At 59.0% G+C, this 16887-nt stretch overlaps 4 protein-coding genes across 4 annotated transcripts; 3 read left to right on the top strand and 1 right to left on the bottom strand.

Moving 5' to 3' along the window:
- Positions 1–6352: 6352 nt before the first annotated feature.
- Positions 6353–7291, top strand: HAP2 (Transcriptional activator; the record flags this gene model as incomplete). The annotated part of the gene is made up of 1 exon (XM_028634771.1): positions 6353–7291. One exon carries the CDS (start codon positions 6353–6355, stop codon positions 7289–7291), a length of 939 nt encoding a protein of 312 aa, XP_028492555.1.
- A 1268-nt stretch (positions 7292–8559) lies between these two features.
- ACAD10 (Acyl-CoA dehydrogenase member 10) lies at positions 8560–10119 on the top strand (the record flags this gene model as incomplete). Its single annotated transcript, XM_028634770.1, has 4 exons — positions 8560–8631; positions 8754–8963; positions 9057–9673; positions 9735–10119. 4 exons carry the CDS (start codon positions 8560–8562, stop codon positions 10117–10119), a joined length of 1284 nt encoding a protein of 427 aa, XP_028492554.1.
- A 1140-nt stretch (positions 10120–11259) lies between these two features.
- On the top strand, positions 11260–15005 carry BUB1 (protein kinase; the record flags this gene model as incomplete). Its single annotated transcript, XM_028634769.1, has 3 exons — positions 11260–12264; positions 12370–12742; positions 12796–15005. The coding sequence occupies 3 exons, from the start codon at positions 11260–11262 to the stop codon at positions 15003–15005; spliced, it is 3588 nt and encodes a 1195-aa protein (XP_028492553.1).
- Positions 15006–15202: 197 nt separating this feature from the next.
- D7B24_000512 (uncharacterized protein) lies at positions 15203–16675 on the bottom strand (the record flags this gene model as incomplete). Its single annotated transcript, XM_028634768.1, has 1 exon — positions 15203–16675. The coding sequence occupies one exon, from the start codon at positions 16673–16675 to the stop codon at positions 15203–15205; it is 1473 nt and encodes a 490-aa protein (XP_028492552.1).
- Positions 16676–16887: the final 212 nt, after the last annotated feature.

The raw sequence follows: 16887 nt of genomic DNA, 5'->3' as shown, positions 1-16887 counted from the left end.
TGCTCGCAGCTGTCCTCTCTGTGCCAAAGATCTAACTGCGGCGGTCTTCTCCCTGCGCCTCAAGCAAGGCACGACGGCGACTTGCTTCCTTCGGAGGAATAGATGCAGTGTCTGTACCAACAAGCGCCGGCCTCGATTTGATAGGGCAGACTGGCGAGTGCAGATGTGGAGGAGGCAGGCATGCGGTCCTGATCAAGGTCGGGGATGGCTTGGTCAAACCAGTAGCATGGCTGTGTCGAGGATCCTATTCCTTTGACATTGGCGTTGGCAGTCCGGCATGGCGTCTGTTGTTGCTGCAAGCGCCAACGAGGCATCCAACTTGATGGATCAGGGTGCGGGTGCGTCCAAGTCGCTCAACTTTGCGTACGGTATGCCTCGCATGGCAGCGTCTGGCTTGTCGTCCTGACTGGCCGCATGGTAGCAGCCTGCGTCGATAACCAGTCACCCCGTACGTCTACGTGGCTACCATGACGGTCCAGGGACGAAAGATGCCAGACAGAGGGGCGCTCGAATAAAGGCCACTGACGGCAACATCGTGGTCTTTCGAGGCAGGCAGTACTGCGCTCAAGGAGAAAGAACAGTGCCGGGGAAGGAGTGCTGTTGTCGCCGAGTAGCAGGGGCGGCTCCTTCCTTCCATGTTTGCTTTGCTATCAACCGAACACAGGGAAACAGGGCCAATGCAGTACAGCTAGTCTAATAGCTCACCAAATCATCGACTCATTGTCCTCAATTCGTCCTGACGCTCTGTGGCGCCATGTGCCGCTCTGGTGCTCACTGTCTGCGGGCCACAACACAAGATCCATGACCTAAGACCTCTTCGCTGTTGGTCCTCTTGCTAAGCCAAGGTCTGCTACGCATTTTAACCGAGTCGCCGAAGCTACTGAGGTTTGGCATGCGTTGTGGTTGTGTATACCATTGTGAGCCGTGAAGGTAAACCAGACCTTATCGAAGCCCACGTCTGGGGGTCAACTCGATGAAGAAGGAATTCCTCAACCTGGTTCTGATGCCATTCCTCGTATACCCACGTTAGTGATGACTGTATGCCTCGTCATCGCCCGGAGCATGGCTGTCACCTGTCCTGAGTATCTTGCACCGGCAAATATTGTTACGCCATATTGTGACCTTGCCCTCTGCGTGGCAGGCGATACTGCGGTAGAGTGAACGCCGATTCGGGAGAAAGACGGCTTACAACATGCAACAACATGGCAAATACACGATCATAATCACTACAGAGGAAAAGGCACACAGAGATGAAGTGTACAGCTGAGCTTGGTCAAGAAGGCTTGAGGGACTCGGCATATTCCACGAGGCGACCATCTCACCGAAGGCGTCAACCCGAGTAGCCGTTTCAACCACTTTCCAGAACCTTGGAACACACAGGAATACATCTGATTCGAACCACCCGAAGACCATCTACCAGGAGATACTGGGCCCTGTATAGGCGTGCATAGCCTTGCTTTGGCAAATTCATGTACCAAAACCACAAGACTCGAATATCAAGTGCTGTATTCTGCCTCTTCGCCTCCGTGGAATCTTCGCGGCCTTGGAAGGTGATTCGCAGGCGCAGCTCACCCACGTCAAAGCCAAACAAGCCGAGTCACGAGCAGATCATCCATCCTCGGCACGGCTTCACCATGAACCGACCTCATTTACCGCAAACGCTTCATGCTGTCGAAGAAAAAAGGACAAAGCAAGGACGAACGGACCGAATTCGACACGACGCCACGGCTGTGATCCGCCCTTCTCCCCGAAGGGAAAATGGGGGACTAGCAAAAGTAAGATATCCAACGTGAACGGACCTCGGAATGCCCGGCATCGCACTCCCGAGGCCAAGCGTCGGAAACAGGACACAAACAGGCTCATGGTCACTTGTCGTGTTGCTTGATGCGCCAGACGCTGGCTCAGCGGCAAGCACAATCCAGATGATGGCCGAAGACCAAGATGGCAGGAAGGAGACCCAGAGACTGAAAGTTCTCATCACATACATCAACCATGCTCATCACCAATCTAAGTCGGCGCCAGCCGAAAACGATCATGTCTGCTGATAGGTTCAGACGTTAAATCGGTCAGCTGTCAAACCAAGCCTCATGGAGCCGCCAATCCCAAGTTTGACAGCACTCTACTTGGCTTTTCATGCCGCCGCAGAGGGGCAAGGCATCGTGATTTGACACGAGCTTCCCGAGACATCACGTTGCGAAACCAGCCGTCATAGGCCAGACAACGGGCCCCCTTCCTCCTACGCGCCAGGAACCGGGATAATAAGCTACAGAGCCTCCCCCCCTTCCCACATGGGCGTTGCGTTAAAGGCACCTTAGGGGGACGAATGGCTCACGGGAAGCAATCGTGTGGCCCAGGCGCGCGCGCCCCAATGCCGGTGCTCGGGAGCACGCAAATAGGGAATGGCAATTGGCCGGCGCTCAACGTTCATTTGCTCGTCTGTTCGGAGAGTTCTAGCAAACCAGAAGCTGGCAGAGGGCTGAATTGGCAAGCGAACCAGCCCCCGGGGGCGTGATGTGGGATACGACGATATTGTGGACCTACCCCGGACCTTCGAATCAGACACCCAAGCAAGCAAGCATTGAGCCAGCCTTAGAAACGAAGGGTTGAAATCGAGCCGCACTCGAGAGTTTGGGGCGCTGGCCCGGCAAGAAGCGAGCGACACGAACGGGGTGGCGGGAAACAGCAAAAGCAACAACAACAACAATAACGAGAGAGAGATAGAGAGAGACACACACACTCGAAACGACGGAAGAATGGCCAAGGTCCGGAAGCTGGGCCCGAGTCCGCGGACGTGAGATGACTTCGGATGGGCTGGCTGAACATGACGCGCTGTGAATAATGCGCCAGAAGTCGATCAGGAAGCCCGAAACCGGGCGTGCCAGGACCAAACACGTGAGCGCTGCCCTCGAGACCCTGGCGCAGGGTCTGGCGGTACAGGTAGGAAGAGGGAGCTCCGCACCTGACGTAAGATTTTGCCGCAGCTCTCGGCTTACCGTGCTTCGGACGGAGGCACAGAAACCAAAGCAGCAAAGGATCTTACTTTTGGGGTTTCTTATTTCAGGCTTGGAGGGGGAGTCGTCAGTCAGGCTGGGAGTCGAGCAACGCGTCACAGGTAGATAGGCAGGCAGGCAGGCAGGCTAGGTCGGGCGGCCTTGACCAATACACAGCTGCACGTCGGAGCTCTGTGTCTGCTGTAGGCACGAACAGACGGTTTGGGATGAGCACACCGCCCTTTGGGGAGTGGGACGCAGAGGCAGGTCGAGACGTAAGGCGGGCCCGAGTTGGCAGTCGGTGACTCGGAGCAAGCAGCAAGAGGGAGACACCGCCTCGGCGGAGGCGAATGGGCGACAGGTCGGAATGCGGGCTAGCCTGGTTTGCGTCGTCTGTCGAGCGTCTGATCTGGTTGCGCAGTTGCTTGGTGCCTGATACTCTTGTCCATTTGGCGTGATTGTCGGTCAAGACTGGAAATAGCCAGCCAGCCCGAAGGAGGGATATTTTGGGAGCCGAGAGAACGCGAGAGGATGAGAGAGAAAACAGACTAGAGATGGCGAAGTAAGAGAGCAAGCAACACCTAGTCATGGGCAGGCAGTAGGGTACCACCAGTCGAGCCGGTAACACGACTTCAGCCCTGCGGTTACGCTCGAGCTGGCTTCGTTGGGCTGGCTGGCTGGTGATGATGGCTGGTCATTGGGTACGACAGACAAGAAGCTCCGACGACTGGCGGGCAAACGAGTGAGTGCACCGGGGGGGGGGAGGGAGCAGAGGGCGCCGGCACGCGTGGGGGGGGGGGCAGAGAGGAGAAAGGGACTGACTGAATGAGTGAGGGAAGCGACGAGTGGTGGCTGGGAGGAGTGGAGACGAAATATGGATCCATAATGGAGCCATAGTGGAGTCAGCGTCATGGTGCACTGGCCCATTGGCGCACAGGGCAAGAGACAGGCAGGCAGGCTTCAGGCTCTTTCTCTGGCTCCGGCTCCCACAAACTTCTTCCAAGGCCCCCGCCAGCTTTGGTCAAATCACCTTCTCCTCCTTCTCTCACCCATACTTATTGGCCAACCATCGACGAAGAAGTCATCCAGCGAAGCAAAGCGCAGCAATTCGCTGTACTCACGTTCTCGCTTCACCATTTGAACCTCATCATTGGTGGCCCCAGCACGACACCAACAGCACCTTACCCTTTCCCTCGACCTTTGTCTGTGTTTGGTTCGACCCGACCGACAAGAGAAAGATAGAGACAGAGAGCCCTGAACGTCAGAGCAAACGCCCACTCTCGACTTCGAATCATCGCAACGCGCGCACCGCACTCGCACTTGTACCGCACTGCGACACCACCGGCGCATCGCATCCAGTCGCGCTGCAGCCTCACCCCTCTCTATCCCTCTCCAAATACAAGAGAGCGAGACCAGACAACAGCCAGCCCGCCGGCCAACCTTTGTTGCGCACGTTATCAGCCGACAATTCGCAGCAACAGAAGCAACAGCAGCAAAGGTACGAATCGCGTCTCTTCCTTCCTCGCGCCAGTTCGCTCTTTCTATTGTTTCCTCCCCCCCCTCACGCAGCCTGGCTCTTTGCTGCCAACCCACTTCTGACCGTGTACCGCGTGTCTTGACGCGACTCGGTTTCTATCTGCCTCACTACCCCCCCCTCTTCCCTTGCCATTGCCATTGCGCGCATACATGCATACACACACGCTCTCTATTCACGTCTCACTATTTTGCTCCTGGCCCCTCCCCGCCACTTTCTGCCTTCCCGCCTTTCCCCATTACGCGAATATCCCACCGGCGTCTTCCTGCGCCCCCAGCCGACGCGTTGTAAATATCTCCAAAAATACCCCAATCGATGCGCTTTTGCTCGACCATCACCATTCGCAGGACTTCTTGCTGGCCAGCATTCCCACCCCCAATCTGCCCCTGCCCTTCTTGTAGTATTCAATCTGCAGAGGGTGCCGGGTCCAAGCCCGATTTTGGTAGCCCCGAGTCGCCTGCTCTCAGCTCAGTTGCACAGTTGCAGCCCAACCCTGACATCACATCACGCCTCCCTGGCCAGAGCAACAACAGGGCTGCTGAAGCAGACCAGAACAGAACAGAGCAAAGCAGAGCATAGCCAGCGCTGCTAGCTGCTAGCACGGTCAGGCTCCCATCCGCCACTATCCCTCCCTTCTGACCTCATCGGTCCCATCCCCCGAGCAAGCTGCGCGCTGCGACATGCGACATGCCACCTCCCTCCACCTAGTCGGTCGGGTGTCAAGCTGCACACCTCGTCATGCACGCCATGCCAGGCCTTGCCAGCGCATAGCTTTTTCCCCCTCGCGCCGACCGAGGCCAGCCCGTGCCGCACCGTACCGTACCGCAACATGGGACGTCGCGCACCACGCCGCTCTCGCTCTCTGTCTCTTCCCTCCCTCGTCGCCCAATCCTTTCCATTCCCCATTTGGTCCCTTCTGCCTCGCCTCGCCTCGCCTCGTTGCATCATACCCCCCTCCCCCCAGAGACTCGCTCTGTCATCGTCAACAAAGCTACTTGGTACTAATGCTTATGGTTGCAGATCCTGAGGAACCGCCTTCTCAGCAAACTAACCGCCTTTGTCCGGACCGTGGATCTGCCCCGCCACGAAAGCCCAGCAGAACCTATCCGTCGACAGTCCGTCGTTGGAAAACATCCCCACGATCCCCATCGTTCCCGCCGGCTCCGCTTCGTTCGGTTACAGCCTGCCAGAGCTGCCAAACCTGTCTGCCCCAGCGTGCAATCACTCCTCCTTGAGCCTCGTCAAGCTGTCCTCCTTCACGTGGTAATCGTAAAACCAGTCGTCGCAACTGTCAACCAGCTCAGCCACTCACCACCACCACCGCAACCTGACAGTCCCCGCGCGCGGCTGCCACTTCGCACTACCCACCCCATCAGCCCGCATATGCCGTACCCGGCTTTCTGCGCCGCACCCTCTTAACAGATCCACGCCTGCCAACACATCAAGCGCACATCCAATAGATTGCCCACCGCACCGCCCAACCTGCCTCACCATCCTGACACGCCAGGCTCACCGCGACCCAAGGGAATCTCTTCCCCCCCCAAGTGACGACGGAGACCTGCGACACGCACACCCAATAGTATAAAGACTTTTCCTCCTAAACAGGGTCCTTCGCCCTCTGCCGTCAATTCATTCGCCATTTGCCCTTCATCACCCACCCCCAATCTTGCACTCCAGTCTCGCGACCCCGAAACAACCCCACATCGACTTCCCATTGGTGCCGCAACCACATCGCGACCAGCCTACCAGCACTGAACCATTCGGTATCAACATTGCGCCTCCATCGCGTATTCTTCAGACAACCGCTCTCGAGGGCACGTCCACTATGATGGAGTACGCCCAATACCCACAGCAGCCACAGAACGCGCATCAGCAGGGACACGTTCAGCCGGGGTACCCTAATCCGGCAGCCGGCAACAACATTACCTCGCCGACAAACCACAACATCCACCCTCATGGTGTTCAGACCTCCCCCATACTCTCCACGCAGCAGCAGCAGTCCGCCCAGGGCCAGAACCCCGCCATGTTCCAGACACAATACAACGTTCCGCACTATGCGATGCCTGGCATCCAGGCCGCAGCTATGGCTGCGACAGCCGCCGCATCGGGACAGTCTAATTATCCCTACATGTCCTCCGACCCAAACATGCCCCAAACCTCGCCGAGGATGGGTGGCCAAAAGAAGGATCTTCGCGGGCCTAGGTCACCCCAGATGAACAACCTCGCCGGCCAACGGCGTCTCAGCCAAGTCACAAGTCCCGGCATGCCTAACCAGGCGCAAAACATGATGGGACACGTCGGACGCCCTGGAGTCGCCGCTCCGCAATTGCCTCCAGCGTCCGCCATGGCGCATCCTCAGTCCCCCGAGCTCGCCGCTGGTGGTGTTGAGGAGTCACCGCTCTACGTCAACGCAAAGCAGTTCCACCGCATCCTCAAGAGACGCGTTGCGCGACAGAAGCTCGAAGAGCAGCTCAGGCTGACGTCGAAAGGACGCAAGCCGTACCTCCACGAGTCGAGACACAACCATGCCATGCGCAGGCCTCGCGGTCCCGGTGGTCGTTTCTTGACCGCCGATGAAGTCGCCGAGATCGAACGCAACAAGGCTGGCGGTGGTGGTGCCCCCACTGGCGATGCACCGGTCAAGGAAGAGCCTGCCAAAGCTGGTACGAAGCGCAAGTCAGAGGCCGCCGATGCCGGCGCCAACAAAAAAGTCAAGGCACAGGCTGACAGTCCGGAAGAAGAGGAAGAGGAGGACGACGAGAGCTGAACATAGTTGTCAGCCAGCGCAATACTTCTTTTCAATCTTCTTTGTCAGCAATTACGACATGACGACGGCGGCCAGGAACGTTGAGCGACAAATTCTCTCCTCCTTCGCCTGCACCTTGCTTTATATCGTGGCGGGCGCCTGGGCAGACACGGTCTTTTCCCGGCGCGGATGCGCCTTGGTATGTGTCTCGCTGCGCAGTCGAGTGCATGAGCACGCGCATGGTAAGACGCCTCGAAGGACGCGTCTGGGATCTCGTTTCTTCCGTCTGTTCGGATGTGGCTTGGACCCAAGTTTGATTTTCTCCTTCTTTTTCTCTTTAATACAACTAGTCGACTGGCAACAGCATCGCACCGGCCGTCGTTTGAAGGCTGGACGTGGGACACAGGACGGGGAAGGCAAGGGAAGGGCAGGGATGGAAAGAATGCATGGACGACGACGCGAAATGACGGATACCCCCCTTGTTGTTTGACCGTTTACCTCCCCCTTTTTCGATTTTTTTTTTCTTTATCCTTTTCGTATTTCCCTCCTCGTCTACTTCACCTTGTGTGTGTGTGTGTGTGCGTGTGCGCGTTGGAGCTTCTGGCCCACCTTCACTTCTTGTCGAGTACATTTGGGGGAACGGGAGGCGGCGGCTGCTTAGCGATGGCCGGCCGAGAGGGAGCCTGTGGTCTGGCCACCAAGGCCACTTCGAGTCTGGCCATGTACCCGCCATCGAGCGCAGTCAACTGTTCGAGGTGAGACAAGGCCAGACGACAAGCAACAGAAAAGCACCAAAAAACAAAATGGGCAACAGTACGAGCGTGCGTCTGGGGCGCGAATTTGATTTGTTGGAGATAGACAGAGGTCCGGCACCCAACGCTGGGCAGTACTTATTGTAGTTAGCTATGAGAACAACATTGCACTGATGTGTATGGTTCGCCATTGGCTGTGATTTTACCCCACGACTGCCCGCTGCCGTCCTCCTCGTCTCCAAATTGCTCATGAACCTAGCAAGAAGTTCGGCTCCGAGGCTGTCTATTCCTGTTCGGAGTTCAGCGACCACATGGTCGTGTTTTCGATGGGTTGCATACATGACAGTCTGAGTGCTACAGCCCAAGTGCTGGTCCACACTCACTACAACCAAAGTAGGTAGGAGTAGGTGTAAACCGAGGATTGACGACCAGAGAGAGGCAGATGCAGAGAGGGGCCGGCTGCGGGTGCGGCTATCGAAATCCGACCCACCGATTGGTAGTGTGGCGGGGACCTCGGCACGCCCAGGTTCACGCCGAATGCCCTCCATCCCCCGCGCGACCCTCAATGACCCCGACCCCCAGAACCAGCCAGACCCGGGGGACCGCTCGGTATGTAAACCCAACGTCCTGGTTTTGCTCCTGATTGGAGAGGTCAATTGGGGTTGGTTTTCTCTTTCTGTTCTTGCCTTCTCTACCCAGTAGCTCTCGAATCGCCCAGAGCCATCTTCCAGGGCATACCTATCCAAGTTCAGCATCTCCCCGTCAGCATCGTCAGCGATCCTCCTCCTCCTGCAACCTGCATCAGTATCGTCGTCGACGTCGACACGAGAACCGAGCCGACCATGGCAGGACGTGTGCGCCAGCCCATCGACCAAAAGTCGTTGGAGCGGTACATTGAACAGAATGTGCCCGAGATCAAGGTGCCCGTCGACCTGAAGCAGGTATGTACAGCCTCCTCCCTCACCCAAGCTTTTCTTCGTTCCTGTCGCCCTAGAGCGAGTCTTTCTGCGCAACACCTTTCTAACACACAGCAGTTCGGCTTCGGCCAGTCGAATCCCACCTACCAACTCACGGCCGCCGACGGCCAGCGCTACGTCCTCCGCAAGAAGCCACCGGGCAAGCTCCTCTCCAAAGCCGCCCATAAGGTGGAGCGCGAGTACCGCATCATCCACGCGCTCGAGACGACGGACGTGCCCGTGCCGCGCGCCTACTGCCTCTGCGAGGACGACACGGTCATCGGCACGCCCTTTTACATCATGGAGTTCCTCGACGGCCGCATCCTCGAGGACGCCGCCATGCCGGGCCTCGGCGCCGACGAGCGCCAGGCCCTGTGGCACGCCGCCGTCGACACGCTGGCGCGCCTGCACCGCGTGCGGCCCGCCGACGTCGGGCTCGCGTCCTTTGGCCGCGCCACGGGCTTCTACGACCGCCAGATCCAGACGTGGAGCACCATTTGCGCGAGCCAGGCCGGCGCCGTCGACGTCGAGACCAACGAGCCCGTCGGCGACCTGCCGCATTTCAGGGACATGATTGACTTCTTCAAGGACGCGAGGCGGCAGCCGCGCGATCGGGGCACGCTGATTCACGGCGACTACAAGATTGACAATATCGTCTTTCACAAGACGGAACCGCGGGTGATTGGCATCCTGGAGTGAGTCTACCTTAATTTTCGTGGGGCAGGAGAGGAGAAACGCTGACCCTCGTGTGAACAGCTGGGAAATGTCCACCGTCGGCCACCCGCTCTCGGACCTCTGCAACCTCTCGACGCAGTTCTTCACGGCGTCACGGGACGGCGTCAACGCGCACAAGGGCTTCCTCCCCGGCGCGACGCCCGGCCTGCCCGACGCCACGCAGGTCGTGCGCTGGTACGCCGACGTGTCCGGGTACGACCCCGCCGCCGAGTTCGGCTGGGGCATGGCCTTCAACGTGTTCCGCCTGTCGGCCGTGTGCCAGGGCATCGCGGCGCGGTACGCGCGGCGCCAGGCCAGCAGTGAGAAGGCGAAGCAGTACTCGGAGACGAGGGCGCCGCTGGCCGAGTTTGCGTGGGAGCTGGTGGAGACGAGCCGCAAGGGCGAGGGCGCCGTGGCCAAGCTGTAGGGTGGCTTGTGTTGTTGAACAGACGTGCTGTTGAAGATGAGCTGTTGACTTGCAGTGCCCTCGGCGTGTATCTTGTTCAGCATATGCCTAGTGCTTCGTCACGCCCTTCTCGGCATGTGGTCTCTATGTAAAATCTACGGGTCCCCTTTCGCCTACATCTAGCTTGATCGGCCTCCGTTATCGCTGCCTCGCTCGCAGAGCCACGGCGACAGCTTGTAGTATGCTCAGCGTGCAACTGATGCCGATTTAGCTCTATTTCTGCTGACTCAGTGATAATCGTGAACACATCCGCTCTGGTCTGAAAGAGCAGGCTGAGTATGGCCAAGGTTCAGTCTGGCCATCAGACGTGCTTTGTCAGGACAGACACTCGTGGTTTCAATTTGTGCATGGCTATCTCGCTGGCTGCCAGCCCATAATGAAGCATGTCAGATTGGTCTACGACAGCTGTAGCGGAATCTCCTGGTTTGTATTCTTCCTTTGGTTGCTACATGGAATTCGACGAGGTGCGATACTGCTTCAGCCTCGACCTTGTGTGCTAGCTCTTGCATGCCAAAGTTGGGTTCCTCATCCGGTCGATACAAGGTTCAAGTCTCTGCAGCAATTAAGCTAGCCGTCAGCCAAGAGTATCCCAATTATGTGCAGCCGCCATCATGTCAAGATCTCGACGTCGGCATGCCATCTGTGCTGATAGTCTTGTCCCTTACGACCGAGAACGCGTTCAACCAATCCTTCAATCCTTCAAGCCAAGGAGCCAAAGAGCCATCTTAACAGCCTACATAAAAGATTCTCATCTACTATGGTACGATTGAGCGATATTGTATAACTGGTCCGGAAGCTGGTTTCTGCCATCCTAGTTATCTGGAGCGCCCAGTACGTACCGTTGTTCCTGAGGTCGTTCCTGGTCCGTCCTGAAGGGATGGGGAGGCCAGTGTGGCTCGTTGCCCTATCAACACGCCACAACACATGACACATGTCATCCCGCATCAACACGACGACCCTTCCCAAATCAACAACCCCACCTTCTAACTCTACCCCTGCCTTGCCCTCTGCGTCTGGCATCCTTCGCATTTCGCATTTCGCATTTCGCATCAACACCATTCCATTCCGCCAGCACCAGGATATGCCCACACGATACTAACCATGGCAGCCTCCGGAGACCTCATCAACTTCGACATCATCGAGGCCCAAAAGGAGAACATCCAGGCCCTCCCTAGTGGCCGCTCCGCAAAGAAGCTGGCCGAGGCCTTCTCCCCGTCACCACTCCACAAGCTGTCAACACCAACACCAACAGGCAGCAAGAACGTCACAGATTGCATTCGCGCCGAGTACGAAGCCGAGATCGCCAACATCTCCGAATCAGACGACCCGCTCGATGTCTACGACCGCTACGTTCGATGGACCTTTGACGCCTACCCCTCTGCCCAGGCGACGCCCCAGTCTCAGCTACACACTCTCCTCGAACGCGCCACCAAGGCCTTCATAACATCGGCCCAGTACAAGAATGACCCGCGCTACCTGAAGCTGTGGATCCTCTTTATCCAGTTCTTCGCCGACGCGCCGCGCGAGACCTTCCTCTTCATCTCCCGCCACAACATTGGCGAGAGCCTCGCCCTGTTCTACGAAGAGTATGCCGCCTGGCTCGAGAGCGCGGGCCGCTGGGCGCAGGCCGAGGAGGTGTATAAGCTGGGCATCGAGCGCGGCGCCCGGCCCGAGCAGCGCCTGATGCGCAAGTTCAACGAGTTTGAGCAGAGGCAAGCCGCCCAGGGCCCAGAGGTAACGGCCGCGCCCTCATCACCGGCCCTGCCCGCCATGCGACCGGCCCTCGCTGCCAAGGTCGACCCGTACGCCGCCGCCGCAGCGGCGGCCGCTGCTGCCGAAAACCCTCAGGCGCCACAACCCGGCCAAGGCGTTGGCGGCCCGACGGCCAAGCCTGGCAAGGCCAAGATGGCCATCTTCTCAGACGCCTCTGCCGAACCCTCGGCGCTGTCGGCGCGCCCGGCCAGCTCCGAGGGCTGGGACACGATTGATTCGCTCGCGAACCGGAAGAAGGAGAACGTCATGCAGGCGAAGCCGTGGGTGGGCGAGACGATGAAGGCGGGCGGCAAGAAGAGCAGCGCGCCCAAGATGCAGATCTTCAAGGATACGGTACGTCTCGCGAGTTTTTCCTTACTGGCCCCCCCTCTCCAAGCCCATGTGTTGATGAAAATTAGGACTAATGGATGGGCCTTTTGGCGTTTATTGTATTTTCAGTCCAAGCCAAAAGTAGCAGAAACACATACCCTTGTGCCCTCGACCGAGCAGGTTGTGGTGAATCCCGTGAGCGGCAAACGTGAGCGCGTTTTTGTTGACCTCGAGGCCGTCTACCCGGCGCCAGAGCTGCCGGGATCTGAGTTGAGCTTTGAAGAGGTCTGGGCGATGAACAGAGGCTGGCTGGACCATTCATGGGAGGAGGATGTCATGATGGACACGCTGCCCGAAGATGATGTCGAGAACCTCGGCCACATGGTGAAGGAGAAGCTGACCGTGTATACGGAAACGGTGACCTTGGACGAGAATGGAAACATCCAGAAGAAGGGCAAGAGCAAGAAGATGAGGACGATGGAGTTCAACGAAACCCAAATCAGTAGGTGCGACCCTTGGAAACACCATTGCAGACCACTAACACAAGAGCTTCAGTCAAAGCGAACCTGGACTCGCCGTCAAAGCCGACCAAACTCAAGAAGAGGAATGCGACCGCCGAGCCCACAATGACCCTGCATACCAAGGCAGCAACAGATGACATTTACGAAATCTTCAACCAGCCTCTGAAGCCCACCCAGCCCCTGGAAGAAGAGGAAGAGGATGAGGACGAAAGTGACGAAGACGACTATGAGACGGATGGAGACGGAGACTACACAAGCGGGGCAGAGAGCACCATAACGACGACGCGACAAGTCGACACGAGTGAAGCCGGCGAGGATGACGACGATGAGCCATCCGATGTGAAAAGCGTCAGCGAATGGTCTGACTTTTCGACTCGGAGACACGTGCCCGACATTAACGAGGCCAACGAAGTTGAGGAGTCAAACGACACGCAGGTGTCCAACTTGATTGATATCAATGAAGACGAGGACTCGTTGCCTTCATCGCGGGAGCCGACGGGACCCCGAGAGGAGGACGAGCAGGAGCCCGACGATTTGTACGAGGAGGACGACGATGTGGATGATGATTTGCAGACTCCCATTGACGAAGACTACCCGCCCAGGACGCAGACCGTCTTCGTCCCGATTCCGCCAGAGGATTATGAGCCCAGAACGCGGCCTTATCGGGACCCGGTCGAAGCCGCCAACAACCGCCTCCCCTTCATGACGCCCATCACAGAGAGGACGGAATCCTCGCTTGGTGTCCTGACAGCTCGTAGGCCGCAAATGTCACCCACCAAGAAGGACGACAACGAGGAGTCGGACGATGATGATGGTGTCCGTGCGGATCAGCTGTTCAGTAGCCCCCTGCGGGAGATTTATAACGATGCGCAGCCCGCGAGGGTGCCTCAGCCGATACTGGAGAAGCCCAAGCCCAAGCCTCTCGGCGCGAAGACGATACCTCCCAAAGGGCCCATCATCACAGATCCTCAATGCAACCCGGTGGATGACGTGGTGCGGAATGAAATTCTAGCCAAGATGCACCCGCCACTGAGCTCTTATGCCGGATTCTTCGACCACCAGGCAGAGAAGCACGGAAAGGGATCCGAAATTCGCAAAGTAGCCAAGCTCATGGCCAAGGCCAGGAGTAGTGGCGAGAGGACGAGCAACGCTTTCTCCGTCGTCGAAGTGGAGTTCCCTGACACGCCCACGACATACACCATTCGCAAGGAACTCGGTGCCGGCGCGTTCGCTCCCGTCTACCTCGTCGAAAACTCAACGGCCGATCAGGAGGACGAGGATCAAGAGAACAACGCCGTCGCGGTTATGGGCAAAGGAGGGTTCGCCGTTCGCCAACGCGGCACCCTCGAGGCGCTCAAGATGGAGCAGCCACCCAGTGCATGGGAGTTCCACATGATTCGCCTCGCGCATTCTCGCGTAGGCCCCCAGCATCGCGCGGCTGCCTCCCTAACGTACGCCCACGAGATGCACCTCTACCAAGACGAGGGCTTCCTCTTGCTGCCGCTGCACCCGCACGGCTCGCTGCTCGACGTCGTCAACCTGTTCCGTGCCGAGCCCTCAGCTGTCATGGATGAGCAGCTCGGCATGTTCTTCACCATCGAGCTGCTGCGCACCATCGAGGCGTTGCACGCGCGGGGGGTGCTGCACGGCGACCTGAAGCCAGACAACTGCCTGCTGCGCCTCGACAACGGCGATGCCGCCAATGCCGCGCCCCTGGCGACGCAGTACCGCGCCGACGGCACGGGTGGATGGGCGGCGAGGGGCGTGGTGCTCATCGATTTCGGCCGGGGCATCGACATGCGCAACTTTGGGCCCGACACGCAGTTTGTCGCCGACTGGAAGACAGGGGCACACGACTGCGCCGAGATGCGCGAGGGGCGGCCTTGGACTTGGCAGATCGACTACCACGGCCTGGCCGGCGTCATCTACTGCCTCCTGTTCGGGCGATACATTGAAACGGTACGGTGCGATCAGGGCGGCATCGGCGCCGGAGGGAGGCGGTACCGCATCAAGGAGAGTCTGAAGCGGTACTGGCAGACGGAGATCTGGGGAGAATGCTTTGACCTGCTGCTCAACCCGGGGTCGTTCGTCGACGTGGAGGAGGGACAAAAGATGCCCATCCTCCGGGGGTTGAAGCAGGTCAGAGAGAGGATGGAGGCGTGGCTCGAAGAGAACTGCGAGAGGGGTGTCGGGCTCAAGAGCCTGGTTGGCAAGGTTGAAGCGCACGCGCGCGCGAGGCGATGAGCCTCTAGGCTGTTCGGTTTCTCCTTTTTAGAATGAGGCATGACGGCGTTGGATTTCTCCTCCTTCTCATAATACCAAGAATCGTTCTTTTGTTTGAATCTGTTTCAAGGTCTTCATTTTCCCTCTTCACCGCTTTGGATACAATACAGACGTGATATCGTACATGGTCCACATGAAATTCAGGGCCCGAGCGGCGCTCAGTCGCTCTCGTCGTCCGTCTCCTCCTTCTTCTTCCGCCCCCTGGGTTTGGCAGCGGCCTTTTTGGGCGCCGCCTTTTTCGTCTCCTTGGCTGTCTTCTTGTCGACTTGGTCTTGAATCTTCTGCCTCTCCCCGGCACCCCTGTCCTGCAACTCGCGCTCGAGGGCGGCAAAGGCGTCACTCTCGGCGTCCATGCCGATGAGGCTCTCGAGCAGCTTGATCTCGTCGGCCCAGACCTGCCTGTCCTCGACCGACTTGCCGTCGGGTCCCTTGCGGTCGATGGGCGTCTCGAGCACCATGGGCAGGCCGGCAAAGGGGGCATAGTTGACGATGGAGTGGAAGGCGCGCAGGCCGAGGAAGCCGGTGCCGATGTTGGCGTGGAGGTCGCGGTGCGCGTCAAAGGGGGCCTTGCTGTCGTTGAGGTGCAGGGCCTTGAGGTACTGGAGGCCGACAATGTCGTCAAAGGCGGTCATGGTGGCGGCGAAGGCGTCGGGCGTGCGCATGTCGTAGCCGGCGGCAAAGGCGTGGCACGTGTCGATGCAGACGCCGACGCGGTCCTTGTCGTCGACGAGGGCGATGACGTCGCGCAGGTCCTCGAAGCGCGTGCCGACGACGTTGCCGGCGCCGGCCATGTTCTCGAGCACCGTGACGACGGCGGTCGTGGCGGCGTGGGCGCGGTTCAGCTGGGCCGCGATGCGCGCGCAGGCGGCGGCGCGCGGCGCGCCGCCCGTGTTGCCCGGGTGGAAGTTGTAGAGGCGCACGCCGAGGGCGTCGCACCGCGCGAGGTCGTCGACGAAGCAGCCGTACGCCTGCTCGGCCTTGGCGTCGTCGGCCTGCGCGAGGTTGACGAGGTACGACCCGTGCGGCAGCACGTGGGCCGCCGCGTCGTAGCCGTGCGCGGCGGCGCGCGACACGAACTGCGCGCGCGCATCGGCGGCGAGCGGCGGCGACGCCCACTTGCGCTGCGACTTGAGGAACAGCGCGAACGCGTTGGCGCCGATCGACGCGGCGTTGTCGATGGCGTTCTGCACGCCGCCGGCGCCCGAGACGTGCGCGCCAATGTACATGGCGCGCTTCAGCGACGTGACGGCCGTGCGGGCGGCGAGCGGCATGCCGTCTGCTGCCGGTTTGGCCTTGGCGGCTTTTCCTCCTTTTGCTGCTGCTGCTGCTGCTGCTGCTGGTTTGGCGGCGGCTGCCGATTTGGGTGCTGCCGTGGTTCTTCTCCTCTTGGCCGGCTTCTCGTCGTCGTCCGAAGACTCGTCCTTCTCGGCGCAGCTGTCACAGCTGGCGTCTTCGTCCTTTGGGGCCTTGCGCTTGGGGGCCGGTTTCTTGGGCGACGCCTTTGCGTTTGCCTTGGCCGCCTTGTCCTTTGCGTTCGCAGCCGTTTTAGCGATCCGGGGTGATGGGGGCTCTGGTTCCTGTTTGGGCTCGATGGCGGGGTGTGCCTTGATGCGTGCAGAGGCTCGCGCCATGTCCGGCAAGATGATGCTAGCTTTTAGACAGACTATTGAGGAATCAATGGCATCAAGAGACGAGGCGATTCGTAGGGGGAAGAGGTGCTGGGTGTTGCCGGAAGAGACGTGTCTCAGAGACAGGGTTTGATCCGAGTCGACGCGTCACGATGCACGCCCTTCGGTCGCCAAGTCAGGTGACCTCGAGGCGCCTTCCTGTCGACCGGCCTCCA

Source organism: Verticillium nonalfalfae (assembly GCF_003724135.2).
Source record: "Verticillium nonalfalfae strain VnAa140/NRRL 66861 chromosome Unknown scaffold_106, whole genome shotgun sequence".
Classification (NCBI taxonomy): Eukaryota; Fungi; Ascomycota; class Sordariomycetes; order Glomerellales; family Plectosphaerellaceae; genus Verticillium; species Verticillium nonalfalfae.
Note: the sequence above shows the minus strand (reverse complement) of the source record. Positions and strands in the feature narration are given on the sequence as shown.